We start from the raw sequence: 17,678 nt of genomic DNA, 5'->3' as shown, positions 1-17,678 counted from the left end.
ACCAAACATTTCCAGAAAGAAACAGCATGTTAAAGACTGTGAACATATCTGTTGTTTGCTCCAGCTTTGGGAGCGTAAATGCTTTAATTAATGGCAATCAACCAGCTTATCTCACCTTTCTGCTGCTCTGTGCCTCATATAGTTGTTGTGCTACACCAGATGACTCAGACTATTTGTAAGGCAATTTTATTTGTATAGCACATTTCCGCAACAAGACAACTCAAGGTGCTTTACATATTAGCAAAATGAGAACATAAAAAGCAAACATTTTGTTCCCTAGATCAGATTTATATTTCTAAAACTTGCTGTCAGGAAACGATCATGCCTCTGTGCTTTGTCTCCGTGTCATATCTGGGCAGTAACTACTCTAAACAGACTAGATGTGGGCTCTCATCCTCCTGTCTTCTCCTTTGTAGTGTGGAAGATGCACCAGTCGCAGAAGCAGCAGGTGGAGGAGCTGGAGGGGGCCATCAGGATTTATCAGGGCTACGTGGAGCAGGATCAGCAGGAGAAGCTGGCGGAGGTGGAGAACCTGCTGGTGGAGCGACATCATGCGTTCTGCAGTAACTTCAAGAGGCACCGGTACCGCCACGAGCTGGAGGAAAAGATCCTACGGAAAGCCTCGGCGTTGGAGAGTGTGATTCCTGACATGAGTGACACAGTGAGGAGGATCTTCACTGAAGATCGCCACTGCGGTTCCACTCTGAGCTACGTCCACACCAGAGACAAGAGGAACAACGGATGTCTGATGTGGGAGGAGATGAAGAACTGGAGGAGGATGGTGAAAAACAGTGGACAGACCTGAGACAAATATTTAACCTGTGTTTGTTTGTTTTTTTGAACAACTCCTGGAAGTTCCTTAAAAAATCCCAGAACCATCCAGAACATTAAAGTCTCCTCAGTAAAACCCAGAACTTCCTGATGGATCCACAGAACCTCCTTAAAAACACAAGGAACCTGACGACGTTGTTGTTGTACAACTATTACAGTCTTTCTGTTTACATCACTGGAACATATAGGGACACTTCAATTCAATGTCAGGGCTGTAAAGTCTTCAGATCACACCTGGATTTTTAAGATGCCTGGAGATGACTTGTCATCAGAACTCCCTTTGTTTTGTTTTTTTGGCATGTTGTCAATCAATATGAAAGACTGATTCATTGTTGTGTATGTGTGTGTGAGAAGGAGAGAGAGACTTACTTTCAGTTATCAAAGACACGTATATTTGTAAAACCTGGACTGAATAAGACGACTCTGGTGAGTGTTTGAAAACTTTCAGTGAATTGCACCCTAATGAATTTGACATTAAATTAATTTGAGATTTTTCTTTGTAACTTTTTTAATCAATGAAGCCTTATGCATAAAAAAGGTACGTACTGTATGTAGGATACCAAGCTGGTGTTGGAGAACAGGATCAACTGGATCATTTCTTCCATGTCATGCATTTTTATCCTCAGTGGGGAAGTGATAACCTGAGTTTTATTTTGTTCATGTTTGTTTACTTTTTGCCTCCTATTGTTCATATGTTCACTTCACACCTATGGAGAAGTCAAGCTCCTCACACATTACTCATTCTCCCTTTACTTTATTAATTACTTTGTGACATCACTTGTTCCCTTGGTTACTCAGCTGCTACACCTTCTAGTTTACAGAGTTTAGTTTATGGTACTGACCATCTAGCTAGTTTAGCATTAGCTCTGCAGAAGTCCTGACTTGATAGTTTAACAACTCTAAATGCACCTAATTCCTCAATGTAAACTGATGCTAAAGTTAGCGAGGGAAGAAAGTTAGCAAGAATAAACACTTTGAGGGGTGTGTGAATGTGCATGGATCATAGTGTCTAGATAGGATTGTAACTTGGCCACATTTACTCCTGTACTGAAATGTCTTTATATCGACAGTGACCAAAATAATGACAAAAAAACAGAAAAAGGAGAACAGCAGATGGTACACTCTTAGAAGGGATGAAACAGAGACCCGGCTGATTACAAAGCAGAAGTTTTGCATGTTTAAATTAATGTAATTCTGAATCTTTTATGTATCCTCTTTTTTAGTTGGAGTCCACCTGTTTGTTTGTTTTTTAAGTATATTTTTAGGGGCTTTTTCGCCTTTAATGGACAGGAGAGTCGAGAGAGAGACAGGAAATGGGAGGCAGAGAGGTAGGGAATGACACGCAGGATAGGGCCGCTCGGTGCGGGATTCAAACCGGGGTCGCCTGCAGTGAGGACTATAGCCTCAACACATGGAGCGAGTGCTCTACCAACTGAGCTAAACACCGCCCTGAAGTCCACTTGTTTTATGCAAATGAACAGGTGTGTATTATTGTCGTCAACCAATCTGAAAGACTGATTCATTGTTGTGTGTGAGATAAAGAGAAAGTTAGTTTCGGTTTATATCACTGACACATTTACACTTGTCAAACCTGGACTGAACAAGACGACTCTGGTGAGTGTTTGAAACTATTTTATTAGTGGATTTGAAGTGAAGTGGAAATAATTTGAGATTTTTCTTTGTAACTCTTTTAACTCTTTTAATTATAATTATAATGCCTTATAAAAAAGTAGCCTATCATTATTTGTGTGGAAAGAATCCTGCCATATAAATTATATATTGAAAAATATGAACTTGTCAACGACAGGATTTAAGATTTCACTTATTATTGAATCTATTGGTTAGATAGATAGATGAGCTGTGCGTAGGCTATACAGATATGTAGATCTGAAGGATCATGACAAAATGGAGTCCAAAGGCCATATAGGACATTGATCTGGGGTTGGAGAACAGGATCAACCGCATAATTCCTTACACCACCCAGTCAAGTGATTTTGTGATTTTGTTTGAGTTACAGACAAATTCTAATCTGTTGATTTTTGAGTCCAACTGAGTATTTGTGCCAAATTTAAAGAAATTACATCAAGGTGTAACTGAGGTATTTGACATATAAAGCTCACAACAAGAATGACATGGATGACTGTAAACACAAAGTCTCCACCCATAATTGTCACTGGCACAGAGACCCAATTGTGACACAATAACACTAATGTCTGGAAGGCTAAAAACCAAAGCCTCTTGGGGTGAACTTTACTTGGTAATGTATTATGATCATGTTTTGAAGGGGAGGCAGACTTGAGGGGAAACAGATCTCGACGTGTGAAGTGTCTTGGATACAAATAAATACCGAAATGTTTTTCTGTCTAGTTTCGCTTTTCCTTGCAGTCAGATCCACAGCAGTCAGAGCTGCATCAGGTGAGTATTTCTTTAACTGACAGTGTGCAATATAAGAGCTATAATATTATTACTTTATTCATAATTGAGGAAAAGAAGCAGTGAGCATGTTTCTTGTAAGCTCATTGGAGCTTCACTCTACAGTTAAAGCAGAAGTAAGCGGAATGTTTGTGTTAATATAAGTCTTAAATAGTTATATCTTCCGACAGCAATCACTTACATAGAGTGTTTGGTCCGAAACACGGGTCTGTCAGTCACTCTGCTCTGCTGTAAGCTGAGGAGAAAACTTTCCTTGTATCCTACAACCTTTATCCAATGAGGAGAGAGAACGGCATGAAGGGCTGTGTGTGCAGCCAAGGGATGTGGTGACGTAGGGACGAGGACCAATAGATCCATGACGAGGGCGGGGGCTGCTAACTCCATCGGCTGACAAGAAGTTAGCCAAAACGACTGGATCGCTTACTTCTGCTTTAATCCAGAGAGGAGGAAGAAAATAAAGTGATAATCGCAATAAAACAGTGGTAGATGAGATGTCACTGCAGTAAATTCACTCCTTGGTTTTTTTGCAGTGCAAAAATGAACAATCTCAACACAGAAGGAAGTGGAGGACGAGGAGGAGGGGGATGGTGGTCCTTCGATGGAATAATTGGCATTATAGGTATAGCTAGCAAGTGTAAGTGAACCCACTTTGTCTTCATTCCTTACCTGCTCAGGTTTTTTTTTTTTATCAAGTTTTTATTATTTCATTTTCTTTTTTTTTTCTTTTACAATATATACAACCATACATTACCTGTTCAGGTTGACGTTGTCTTCTAAAGTCAAGAGTAAAAACAGTAAAAACATTTCATAGACACATAACCGTTTTATGAACTTGTAGCTGCCTGACCTGAGGCCAGTGACCTTTCTGCTGCTCTGTGCCTCATATTGTCTTTATGCTACACTGTTGTTTTCTCCTGTTCTCTCTCTTGTAGTGTGGAATATGTACCAGTCGGAGAAGGTGAAAGAGTTGGAGAAGGTGAAAGAGTTGGAGAAGGTGAAAGAGTTGGAGAGGAAGGTCGAGTTTTATGAGAACGCCATCAAGCAGGAGAAGCAGAGAGTTGTGGGGAACCTGCCGGGTGAACGACAGCATGCACTCTGCAGTAACCTCAAGAGCCACCCATGGATAAATTATCTGTGGAACCCCCAAGAGCTGAAAGATAGGATGCTACCCAAACCCCCAGCAAGTGTGACTCCTGACATGAGTCCCACTGTGAGGAAGATCTTCACTGAAGAACACTACAGTTCCACTCTGACCTACATCCACACCAAAGATGAGTTGAACAATGGACATTTTATGTTGGAGGAGATGTGGAACAGGAGGCAGATGGCAGTACACAGCAAAGTCATGGGGTAAATTTTTAACCTGTTTTGTTGTCCAGAGTCAGATGAGGAGACAGATACACTCACCTGAGATTTCCTCAGTGACACTTGAACCCCCTCAAACAAGTTTTTCAGCAACCCCTAGAAATCCCTAAAAACCTCCTAAATTAATACCATATGAATCACATTTAGCTCTACTCGGTGTGGCAACCCCCACTGTTTGTGTCCTTTTCATTATGCAGCATGATCACCATCATCAGTACTTTCTGGTGGTCACCAGCCCATAAAGTCTTGTCTTGTCATTCACTCTCGCTCTCTCTCCCTCTCTCTGTAGGTATCGTTGGTGGTGACGTGACAGACCGAGTTTCTTTTTTCTGCATGTGGGGCAGATATTCGAGTGGTGGTGGTTTGGGGGGTGGAGGGGTCGACCTCACAGCAGCAGATGGTGTGTGTGTGGTGGTGGTGGTGGTCTTGGTTAGGGAGGGGGGTGGTGGGACAACAATAGGACAGCTGAACATTGAAACAACAGATGTGCAGGTTGAAAACATCACATGACTCGTTCATATGTTCAGTTCACACGTCTGGATGTCTATAAGGCTGCTCCTCACATATTACTCACTGAAATAGCACTACTTTATTACCTAATTACTTTGTGATATCACTTGTTCCTTTGATTACTCAGCTACTACACCTAGTTTACATTCAAAATCTTAACACGTAGCCTACTGACACCTAGTTTTATTTTGTTTTAGCTCTGCAGAAGTCCTGACTTCAGTTTAAAGAACTCTAAATTCAAGCAGCTAATTATTTAAAATTGACTAATAAAATAGTAGTACCAGATGTAGGCTGAACACGGTGTCACCATGTGACTCAGAAATAATATGGCTCCTGTGTGCTAAGCATATGATGATGTTTTTACAAATAAAAGGGACCACTGCAAATAAATATTTCAAATTTGTGTTCAGAAATTTGTGTTGACATCTTCTGAATCACACTGATGTAATGTTTGATTTCTGCAATCAACCTGTAATACTGTGGAAATTGAATAAATCGTAATACACATCTGAGAATTTGAGTTTTCATTGATAGGCCTACCACTGATAATAAAAGTACAGAAATTATTATCAACATAGTTGCAGATCAGATATCTCAATAACAAATCCACCGTGAATCTAGTGATGTGTTAATAATACCATCTAAAACACTGTTGTTGAAGAAAGAGCCGAAAAACAAAGATTAATGTTGACTACGTGTTCATTACGTCACGCAGGGGGCGGGGCCATACCTACGCACACACACACGCACACGCACACAGCTGCTCGCAGACTGTTGTTGTTCAGCCCGACAAGAGGCTAACGGCTACTAACGGCCAACGGAGACCCTGAAGATGTCGTCCTACGCGGCTCGACGCTCTCGCCGCTAACCCGCCATCTGGATGTCATAGTTATCTCGGGTTAGCTCTGGTTAACCCGGGTTAGGTCCGCGTTGCACCTGTCCCGCTTTGGGCTTTTTGTCCTTGTTGTTGTTGTGGAGGAGGAGGAGGTGGAGGAGGAGGACGGGCTAGGCTAGCTCCGTTAGCATGTCCCAGCTAATCGCCCAGTGTTATTGATATCAGTGCTGTTAGCCGTTAGCTCTGGCTGTTAGCATCTGCTCAATGCATTTATATGGAGGATGCTAGTTAGCCACGGAGCTAGCATCTCCTTTTTTAATCCCGTTGAGCTGCTGGTTGTAGGAGGCAGCAAACCTGTTGACCCGTGTATTGCTATGTTACTCATCCCGGGTTGTTTCCGTCATGTGTTGCCGTGTTCAGATCACAGAGTTTGATCCTGTGACAAAAAAAATGTCCCTGTGGTGCTAACAGAGCTAGCCGTTAGCCGTTAGCTAGCGGGGGAGTCGGTCAGATGTCTTTGTTTCCATCGGCAGCTGTTAGTTTATGATGTGAGAGGCAGGATAGCTGTGGTAGCTTAGTTAGCTGGTAGAATATAGTAGGTAGGACGGTCACAGTTAGTTCACTGTGTTTTTTTAATGTCAGTGAGTGTAGCACAGATGCTAATAGCAAAATCAATCAGCATCACAGGCCTCAGATTAGTCTGGAGTTCATTTATTTTCAGAGTTGGATTAGATTTTATGGCTGATATGCAGCTGTCAGTGAACTAACCAGCATCATCACCACCACCATCATCACTAAAGAAAGGCCGACAGCAGGTGGAAACATCAGGGTTACTATGGCCCTCGGTTCAGGCTGCTCAGCGTGTGTCGTCTACCTGCTCATACTGTCAGGTGAGTTTACTGACTCTGAATTATCTGCTCTACGAAGAGATGAATGTGCATGTGTGTGTGCATCTTAAAATCAATCACACTGCATAAATACCTTGTTTATGACATTATGAAATTACAGGTCTTGTGTATGTTTTTTTTTTAAATCAGTAAGTTCACTGGAGTAACCAGGTGATTGATCAGTTTTTGTCTTAATGAGATAGACACATCAGGATGTCAGTTAGTGGACACGTTTACTAATGCTGTCAGGTGAGTTTACTAACTCTAAAACCTGGACCCTGAGAGGGAGCTGCAAAGATTAGATGAATGTAGTAGGCGTTGCAGCTTAAAATCAATCACAATCATACTCACACTCTATTAATACCTTGTTTATGACATCATGAAATTACAGGTCTTGTGTGTGTCAATGAATTAACTGGAGTAAAAACCTAAACGATTAGATGAGTGTGTGTCTGTCAGTCATCATAGCGCCAGATGTGACTAATTGTTGCAGCTTAGCATTTATCACAATCACACTGTATTAATACATTGTTTATAAATTCATGACATGACGGGTCTTGTGTATGTTTTTTTAATCGATCAGTTAACTGGAGTATCCAGGTGGTTGATAAGTTTTTTGTCTTTAATGAGACAAACACATCAGGATGTCAGTTACTGGACACATTTGTATGTTGTATAACCCTGTGAACTCATGCAAATTAAACAACTACCAGCTACAGTGATAAGTAGCTTTTAACCGTGTTATCCATGTGTGCTTATTTCCCAGTATGCATCGCTGCGTCTCAAAGGAACGACAATGTCTACGTATCAGGAATCTCAAGCGGTGAGTTCACCACCACACTGATAACCAATCGGAAACACAAATCATCAGCACAGACTAAACATTTACAGTCCGACTAACATTTGTCTGCGTGTGTGTGTCTGTGTGTGTGTGTGTGTGTGTGTGCAGCCTGCAGCGACGTGGCGGAGCTGCTGCGGGCCTCCAGTGGCATCATCACCAGCCCAGGTTGGCCCTTCCAGTATCCGGCCAAACTGAACTGCAGCTGGAACATCAGAGCCCGACCCGGAGACACCATCACCATCAGGTAACACAGCACACTGGTTGTTTCCATGGTTACGGGATTAGACATGCTCCTCACACCCCGTCCACATTAGTGAGTATAAATATTAAAGAGGTATTTTTTATTAAGAACAACCACTGGGTGGAGGCTGAAGGTTTGTTTTTGTTAAAAGAGAAACGGAGCAGAGGTCACAGAGTTCATGATGAACTAGAACGGGGGTCACAGAGTCCAGAACCGAACGTCTCCACCTCTCTCCTCCTCTCTGCAGTTTCCAGGACTTTGAGCTGCAGGGTTCCCATCGTTGCTCCTCAGACTGGATGTCCATCAGCAGCTACCGGAGCCTCGATGGACTGCGGGTTTGTGGCTCCTCGCTGCCGCCGCCCTACATCTCGTCTCAGGACCACGTCTGGATCCACTTCCACTCTGACGACAGTCTGACAGGAAAAGGCTTCAGATTGTCCTACATCACCGGTGAGGATGCCGGACTTTAAGGTCCTTCAGGTCTAACAGGTTTTACCGTGGGAGCTTCAGGTCCCCGAGTCTGATCCGCAGACTTCTTAGTGGTTTCCAGAGTAATCGGCAAAGCTGGCACCTCCTCGGCCCGTTACATAACAGTTGTTGACAGAGCAGACGCCAGCAGTGGGATGATGTAACTCTGGATTAGAAGCTGATGTAAACGCTCTCAGCTGATCCATCAAACCTGATCTCCTCACGTAGACAACAAGGAATGGAGAGTGGACAAAAACACGAACAGTTACCACATTACCACATGTCTAATCAATAAATAACCAATATCACCATGGTGCAGGTAAACCGGAGGCATCCAGCTGTGACGTTGACCAGTTCCACTGCTCTAACGGGAAGTGCATCCCAGACTGGTGGCGCTGTAACTCCATGGACGAGTGTGGGGACAACTCAGACGAGGCGCTGTGTGTGGACTCTCCCTTCTCCTTCCAGCCCTGCAGCCTGAACCAGTTCCCCTGCCTGTCCCGCTACACCCGCATCTACACCTGCCTGCCGCACAGCCTGCGCTGCGACGGGAGCATCGACTGCCAGGTAACACAGAGGTTCAATGCGTTGGTTTCGTACCAAGATAGGGATGCCGCTATTACTTGTTTTCACAATTAATCGCGGTATTAAACGCCACAGTTAATTGATCGTAAAGATTCTTAAATACCGCCAGTCTTCAAAAAGGATTATGTCGGAACCATGTTGACGAAACAAAGACAAAGTTACACAACAACACACGTGTGTAACTTTGAACAGAGACGTGCTTCTTAAATGTGAATATTTCCGGTTTCTTTGTTCCTTTACGACAATAAACTGAATATCTCTTCGGTTTGTGGACAAAACAAGAGATTTGAGGACGTCATCCTGTGGTTTGGGAAACACTGATTGATATTTTTCAACATCTTTCAACATTTTATTGACCAAACAACTAATTGATTAATCGTTTACATCATCAAACAGATTAATCGATAATGAAAATAAGCCCTGCTGATGTCACAGTAGCTGCAGCACCGTGCTCAGATCAGTGATCGTCATTGTGTGTGTGGGTTTTTTCTCCCCCAGGACCTCGGTGATGAGATCGACTGTGACGTTCCCACCTGTGGAGAATGGTTGAGGAACTTCTACGGCTCCTTCAGTTCTCCAAACTACCCAGATTTCTACCCCCCAGGAAGTAACTGCACCTGGCTGATCGACACTGGAGACCACAGAAAGGTGACGCCCCGACGTCCGCCCGCCGCTCGACGTCCAGATGTTCCCACCTCAGCTCACATTGACTTGTTTAACTCCCTCAAATGTTTCACCATCCTGCAGGTCATTCTGAGGTTCACTGACTTCAAACTGGACGGGACGGGTTACGGCGACTACGTGAAGGTCTACGACGGTCTGGAGGAGAACCCCCGCCGTCTCCTCAGGGTGCTGACGGCCTTCGACTCCAGAGCGCCGGTCGCTGTGGTGTCATCATCCGGGCAGCTCCGCATTCACTTTTATGCCGACAAGATCAACGCTGCCAGAGGATTCAATGTCACCTACCAGGTGCGTTTGATTTGTTTAACCGGATTAACCTTCCTCTGTGACTCTGTCTCTGTGTACAACCTGCTCAGCCGGCGTCTGTAGGTCCCTCATGGTTTTTTTAAGATCAGTGGAGTCAGATAAACCTATTTTTGGTATTTTGTGCCTCTGTAAATCAAAGTTTATTTATATAACACTTTACAGCATCTAAAATGATGATCCAAGTGTTTTACAAAAGATATAAAATAAAAATTGAAACTTAACAACACAGCAAGAATAAAACAAACATAGAAACATTAAACAATAACAAAATCAAAACCGGAAGATGTCACAGCGTCACTCAATGTTAAAAGCCACCCTAAATAATTCTCTTGTTTGTAATGTGGATGGTTTCCGTGGTAGCTTCTAGTTTAACGCGTATGTCTTTCTCCGTCTTCTCCAGGTGGACGGGTTCTGTCTGCCCTGGGAGGTGCCATGCGGGGGGAACTGGGGCTGTTACACCGAGCAGCAGCAGTGCGACGGGTACTGGCATTGCCCCAACGGACGGGACGAGGTGAACTGCTCCTCTTGTCAGGAGGACGAGTTCCCCTGCTCCAGGAATGGAGCGTGTTACCCTCGGTCGGACCGGTGCAACTACCAGAACCGCTGCCCCAACGGCTCCGATGAAAAGAACTGCTTCTTCTGCCAACCCGGGAACTTCCACTGCAAGGTACCAGAACCACAGACAGGAAACTAACTGTGTTCAGAGACCACAATATGAAGCAGCTTGTGTTGAAACATGTAGATTCAGTCATACAAATATTTCTTTGACACTTAAGAGTAAAGTAGTACGATAACAAAGGCTTTTATTTTGATAGTGTTGTCTTCCGTTAGAGTAGCGGTTAAAGAGGCGCTATGCAGGATTTTTAGCTTACCTATGCCACATTTTTACCTTAATGAAACAGCTTGGAGTAATTGCGATGGTTTAATAAATGACTTAACTTGTTACAGTGAGAATAGAGGCTTTCTAAACCAACCTTGGTGAAAAGGGATCAGCAAGCACACTCCCAGGTTAAAGCAGTCGATGGGTGCACGGCTCGAAAAAGCATAAAAAGAGTAGAAAGGCCAGCACTCTCAAAATGTCCTTTTGGTGCTTTAATGAAGCAGATGGCGAGGTACAAACGTTTCAACCGCAATAGTCTTCAATAGACACTTCCGTACACTGAGGATGATGGCGAGGTACACAGTTGTACCTCGCCATCTGCTTCATTAAAACACCAAAAGGACATTTTGAGAGTGCTGGCCTTTCTACTGTTTTTAAAAACTAGTCTTGCAAGATCGGGGCCGCCAACCCAGTGTCGCAGCTCTCGTCTCTGCAGCACTGCGACACAAACGTGCCCTGTAACCCGTCATTTCTTGTTGATGACAGATTCAACTACACAAATATACACTTTATAACAATGTATATGATATATAACGTTACGTAACGCTTTATCGATTGATTTCTCACCGGCTGTGTTGTAAACAAATGCACATGGCCGAGAGGAGGGTTTGCAAAACGGAGGAAAAGCAACTGGACTTGCATAGTTCCTCTTTAAGTTGCTTGGTAACAAATCTTTGACTTTTCCTCCTCGTCTTTTTATGTTGCCTTTGTTAATCTTGTAACTGTTCAGTGTTTACGTGTTTAAATTAGTAAATATGATCGGCCTGCATGAGAAGCGGTAGTGATCGTTTCTTTTTGAAGCTCCAACATTTTTGACGTATATAACATCAGTGTGACCTTTGACCTCCGCAGAACAACCGCTGTGTGTTTGAGTCGTGGGTCTGCGACGCTCAGGATGACTGCGGCGACGGCAGCGACGAGGAGAGCTGTCCCGTCATCGTTCCCACCAGAGTCATCACCGCCGCCGTCATCGGCAGCCTCATCTGTGGCCTCCTATTGGTCATCGCCCTCGGCTGCACCTGCAAACTCTACTCGCTGCGCATGTTTGAACGCAGGTGAGTGTGGAGGGACGGACGGACACCTGTTACCTGTCACTGTCTCTGGTGGCGCACTGCTTCTGAGTGATTCGAGCTCTCTGATTGGTCATTGCAGGTCTTTTGAGACACAGCTGTCCAGAGTGGAGGCGGAGCTACTGAGACGGGAAGCCCCGCCCTCTTACGGTCAGCTCATCGCCCAGGGACTCATCCCACCTGTGGAGGATTTCCCAGTGTGCTCTGGGAGCCAGGTAGTGACACGCCGTCTTTCTCTCTGCACAGTTCAACAGTGGCTTTAAAATGTTAAAGACAGATACAGTAACTCCTGTGTCCTTCCACCTTGAGTTAGTCCCTTTTTTATTTGTGATAATTGATTCATTCATTTCTCAGTGTTCATTTCAGGGCTCCAGCCTAACATTTTTTTTACCACAGTGGCACCCTAACTTAAAATTTTAGGAGCACAAGAAGAAAATCTAAGGGTGTAAATCGACTTGAAAAGCAAATATTCACATTATCTTTTCATTCATGATCTTTACACACATTGACCTGCTGCCAACTGTAATGACAGAAACCAGATTCTTTGAGTGGCTCCTTCCATGTTTCACCAGTGTTAAAAAAAAAAGGCAAGCCCTGCATTTACTGAAATGTGAATGGCTGTAAAGGAGTGAGACATCTGATTGGCTGCAGACACTTCCCTGCATTTGTCAATTGAGTCACGTCAGTGGTTTCTCAAAACACACACACATATGCAGGGAAGTTTTCAGATTAAAAGCATTTGTATAAATGCAGCTTTGACAGTTATATCATATATCAATGTGACAACTTTCAAGTATGTATTTGATGAAAACTGCAAATACTCTCACATGCGTACATTTGTGAATTTCTATTGCAAATATTTAAAACAAGAAATGTGTGTGCATCAAAAATATGTTAATCTTTAATTTTTTATATTTATATATGGAATTGAACATATTTTTGTGTGCATTGTGTTTTGATATATAAGTATATAAATCCCCAAATACGTTTGTGGATCCTTTTTTGTGCATTTATTCATTTCTGTGTGCATATTCGTGTTGAGACTGTTTTCGCTCCGACTCGAGGGACTTCTCTCTGTATTTAAAGATTAAAGCAGCGGCTGCTTCATGTTGTCGACAGATGAGGTTTGATATTTTATTTTTATTCTGCTTTCTTCTCTCTGTCCTCAGGCGTCTGTCCTAGAAAATCTTCGTCTGGCCGTCCGCTCCCAGCTCGGTTTCACTTCCCTGAGACTCCCTTCCTCCAGTCGCCATAGCAACCTGTGGCGCCGGCTCTTCACCTTTTCGCGCTCCCGGCGGTCGGGGTCTTTGGCTCTGGTCTCCGCCGACCTGGAGGACAGCGCCGGCTCCGGGAGCACGGGGAGTTCCGGTTCGGACCTGCTGTCTCCGGACTCGGACGACACGGACACGGAGGGCGAGCGCGGGCGGGAGCGCGGCGGCGTGGGCGCGGTGGGCGGGCCCGTCGCCCCGCTCCCCCAGAAAACGCCTCCCTCCGCCGCCGTGGAGGCCGTGGTGTCTGTGACGACGTCCGCGACCTCCATGACCCCGACGCCGGGCCGCGATAGGTGTCGCGACCGGCCCAGAGAAGCACCGCCCCCTTCCAGCCCGATCACCGTGGCAACGTCCAATCCAGATCCCGAATGTCACGGCGACGCCTCGGAGCCCCAGGCCCCGCCCTCCTCCGCCCTGCACCGCCTGGCCCAGAACCTGCACCGCCTGGCGAGGAACCTGACCAGAACCGGTTCGAACCAGCAGAACCAGACCTGGACCAATCACAGCCCGCTCCGCCAGCTGGAGACGGGACGCGGCGGACCCGAGGCCGCCGAGCGCCGAGGCAGCAGGGAGGAAGAAGAAGACGTGGAGCTCCTGATCCCCGTGTCCGACTCCGACTCCTCCTCGCTGGTCAGTGACGTTCAACAGCCGCTGCTGGAGCCGCACGCCGCCGCCTCCTCTTCCTCCGCCGCCGCCGCCGCCGGCCCCCCTCCTCCACGCCATCACAGAGGAACCGTCGGTCGGGGAGGGGGAGGGCGCGACGGCCCCTGTGAACACTGCGGGATGGTCCACACGGCACAGATCCCCGACGCCTGTCTAGAGGCCACGGGCAAACTGGAGAGCAGCGACGACGAGCTGCTGCTGCTCTGCTAACAGGCTAACGGGCCAACGGACGCACTAATACCACGGCAACCAAACATCCAGAGTTATCTAACACGCCAGCGGACACGACTCATACTGTTAAGACGATCCTGTCCTACACCTACGTGCTAACAACGGTAATAAACCACGACACCTACATTTCAGATTATAGACTTTACACTGGACGACGGCTTTGCCAACATGTCAACGCCTCAGACTGGACGACGACGACAACAACAATAACTCGCCAACGTGCAAATACTTCAGACTGGACGACAGCTCAACCACAATCTGTTAGCGTGTCGGTAGGACTAAGGACGTCTGAGATAACGGACCAATCAGAGACTGAGACCGGGGAGCGATGTCACTGATTGATTGAAAATAAACAAAAGAAAAAAGAAAAACTCTCCCCCTGGTCCGTCCGTTGAAACGCTCCCCTCCACTTGTTGGTACGACGACTTTCCCGAACAGTGACTTTACCGGTACGACTACAAACCGACGGAGCAAAGCGACGGTTCCCTGCTCATTGATCTGATCCAGATCCAGGAGCCTCGTCTGCCTGTGACCGGTGGATGTGCCTGGACTCATCGTCAGTTGCAACAGTTATAAACCCCCCGACTCCCGACTAAAGGAGATGCAGAAAATAACCTAATGTGACCGATGGAGGTAGCCACAGAGAGCCAGGCGCTACAACACCGGGCCTGGTAGCTGAGAGCTCAGCTGCAGGTCTCACCTTGTGCCGTTCTTCATCACTCCTCCCTCTGCTTCGTCCTGGATCTGGTCCACGTTCACGTGACATCACTTCCTCATACTTTCAGTTCAAGGCGTGTGGAGACTCAGCGTTGTACATTTCACAACAGAGCAGAATCATTTCACTGTTGTTAAAAGGGATAGTTCAGCATTTTGGCAAATTCTCCTATCACCATAATCCCTATAGTCGTAGCAGTGGGTTCATTACCTTTAATTATCGGTGCATGTTGTTTTGAGATCAGCGGGGCAGAGACGTGAGCTGCTCACCATCACAATCCAACTCCAAAACGTTCAGGTGGACAAGTTGTTACCTGCACATTTGCCGCGCTATGAGATAATCATGTATAATTATGTAACATTATGAGATATGATATGAGTTGTTTTCGAGGCAAATGCAGCTGGATCTACATCCCAGACACGGCTGCTGGGCGGAGTGATTTCAAAAGTGCAAGTAGTATTTGCTTCATGTGTCGTAATGTTACATAATTATACATGATTATTTCATAGCGTGGTGAATGTGCAGGTCACAACTTGTCCACCAGAGCGTTTTGGAGTTGTTGGATTGTGTTGAATTAAATTAATTAAAGGTAACAAACCTGTTACAACTATAGGGATTATGGCGAGAGGAGAATTTGACAAAATGTTGAACTTTCCCTTTCAGTTTGAATTTGAGAAAATTTCTCAGCCAGTGAATCCAAAAACAATGACCACACCTCAGTGACATCACAGTAACGTCGATGTCACTTGAGTGCGGTCCAGGGGATTGTGTAAAACAATCTGCAGCTGTGCAGATGTTGACTGATGATTGATCATTATCAGATGTAATCAGTGAATCCCACTCTCCATCCAGAACAGGAATCAATTATACAACTCAATGGTCCTTATTCAGAGCTGTCGCCCATTTTTATCCTGAAATACTGTCACTTTAATATACTATATATATATATATACACACAAAAACACTAAATAAATAAGATAAAGGGCGGTGATGTCTCCGTGAGGACATACAAGGTGAGATTATTAACATTAATTGATCAGTTGTCTTGATCACTACAGCAACCGCTTGGCAACCAAACCACTTGCAGATTACGTTGAGCACCTTCTTGTTGACAGCCGCACATCTGAACATTGTTCAGCTACACACTCAAGTGTGTTTCAGACGTCATGATGATCAGCAGGGGCTTAAAACTCTTTGTTAACGGGGTAGTTCACTCAAAATTGAAATTTCACTCATTATCTACTCACCCTCATGTCGACTAAGGGCAAGGAGAAGTTTCAGAGTCCTCCGTGCCTTCTCTGAGTTACAGCGGGGCTCTGTGCAGCACTGCATGTCCATATGACGGTTGTGAACGGAGCTCAATTTTCTTCATCCAAAAAGACACACCAAAAAACATCCAAATACCTCCATAGTGCTCGTCTGTAATCTCCCTCTTGTATTGAAGCCCCAACATGAGAAATTGTTCCGAAAAAAATTAAATAAGTCTATATTTTAAGCTTGTTTGTAGCGGAAGCTCCCAGCACTGCGCTTCCTGGTCCGTCCAAATCTCGCGAGATTTGCATTGACACCGGTGCAAATCTCGCACGGAGGACTCTGAAACTCTGACTCTGAAACTTCTCCCAACCCTTGGTCGACATGAGGGTGAGTAGATAATGAGTGAAATTTGAATTTTGGGTGAACTATCCCTTTAAGTCCCCTTTTTTCGGGGGTCGATCAATCACTCTGGAGCTAAACTCAGACCGTGGTTCCTGCGGTCGACACATATACGTCCTCAAAATGTTCCTGCGGTGGAGCGCCACCTTTTAGTTTGTGTAATTTTCACTAATCACTTTACTAAACGTTTCAAACCATGTTATTGATCCCACCGGTCATACTGGTGTCCGCGTTACCCGGGGCTACCGCCATCGGTCATGTGATCCTGGTCTTTGCCGGTCGTAGCAGTGTCGTGTGCTGTCGGTGCAGCGCTCCCGTTCTGTCCCTCCTCCCGGTGTTTGATGTTTCTACCTGTTCAGGGTTTTTGACTGGTTCTTAAAAGGGAAGGGGAGGTTCTCCTAATCTAGACCCACCGTCACCGTCGTCGTCGTCGGGTCTAAAGGTTTTATTGATCCTGGTACAGAGGAACGTTCTCGATCTGATATAATGATGATGATGATAATAATAATAATAATCGTGAACGTTTCGTTGAATGAGAAAGTTTTAGAGGTCAGGGGGAAAACGAAGCAGCTGAAAAGGTCATGACTTGTGTTTACATTTATGCTTCAACATGATTGAGTTAAAGTTATTATAGACTGTGGAGGAGTCTATCCAGTCTGGACTCTTTATTGATCCCCCGGCCCTCTCCCCTCCTCCCTCCTCAGACTGAAGCCATTCAAACCGACCCGTCTGTATTTATGATCTTTGTTACAGTTTTTGGTACTCAGATCTCGGCTGACCTCGTGTGAGTGTGACTGTGTATATTTATTACTATTATTATTATTATTATTATTGTTATTATTAATATGACTGTGTTATTATTGTTACTTTGCTGTTGTGTAGTTGTTTTTTCTGACCTGCATGATTCAAGTTGTTTGGTGTTAGTTTTTCTTTGAGTCTGTAAAGTTAAAAACTGATAAACTGCACTAAAGATTAAAAAGTTCACATTTAAGTCTCGGCTCTGTTTTTTTTTACTTGACCTTTATTTTTTTCCGTCACGTGTCATTTTCAGTTTTTACTTATACATGAACAGTGACTTCAGATCATGAACGATCTGCTTCTACTTGAAAGACACATGGTGAGTTTTACCTTGAATCAGTTTATACTCATAATTAAAGCAGAAGTAAGCGATCCGGTCGTTTTGGCTAATGCTGCGTTCCAGGCAGGCTTTTG

The 17,678-nt window shown here is 44.9% G+C and overlaps 2 protein-coding genes across 2 annotated transcripts in view; both read left to right on the top strand.

Annotated features, from left to right (window-relative positions):
- LOC146978356 (uncharacterized) overlaps positions 1-828 on the top strand; it is a 4,259-nt gene extending 3,431 nt beyond the window's left edge. The window contains exon 2 of the mRNA XM_085790211.1: positions 417-828. Coding sequence (XP_085646337.1) covers positions 417-805 — 389 coding nt within the window. The 3' untranslated portion in view covers positions 806-828. The remainder of the gene's footprint in view (positions 1-416) is intronic.
- A 5,058-nt stretch (positions 829-5,886) lies between these two features.
- Positions 5,887-17,457, top strand: lrp12 (low density lipoprotein receptor-related protein 12). Its single transcript, XM_085791012.1, has 11 exons — positions 5,887-6,864; positions 7,628-7,684; positions 7,811-7,946; positions 8,191-8,393; positions 8,731-8,978; positions 9,495-9,644; positions 9,744-9,965; positions 10,384-10,650; positions 11,716-11,918; positions 12,016-12,148; positions 13,103-17,457. Exons 1-11 carry the CDS (start codon positions 6,810-6,812, stop codon positions 14,075-14,077), a joined length of 2,649 nt encoding a protein of 882 aa, XP_085647138.1. The 5' UTR covers positions 5,887-6,809; the 3' UTR covers positions 14,078-17,457.
- The last annotated feature ends 221 nt before the right edge of the window (positions 17,458-17,678 follow it).

Source organism: Trachurus japonicus, chromosome 11, assembly GCF_045865225.1.
Source record: "Trachurus japonicus isolate A0001 chromosome 11, Traja_1.0".
In the NCBI taxonomy this organism is placed as follows: domain Eukaryota; kingdom Metazoa; phylum Chordata; class Actinopteri; order Carangiformes; family Carangidae; genus Trachurus; species Trachurus japonicus.
This window is presented reverse-complemented; position numbering and strand designations above follow the sequence as displayed.

Bases quoted from the DNA above. Each gene is read 5' to 3' on its own strand.
- lrp12 (XM_085791012.1), top strand. From the start codon at position 6,810: ATGGCCCTCGGTTCAGGCTGCTCAGCGTGTGTCGTCTACCTGCTCATA. The intron at 7,685-7,810 runs GTGAGTTCACCA...GTGTGTGTGCAG, and splicing joins CGTATCAGGAATCTCAAGCG to CCTGCAGCGACGTGGCGGAG. The intron at 8,394-8,730 runs GTGAGGATGCCG...ACCATGGTGCAG, and splicing joins CAGATTGTCCTACATCACCG to GTAAACCGGAGGCATCCAGC.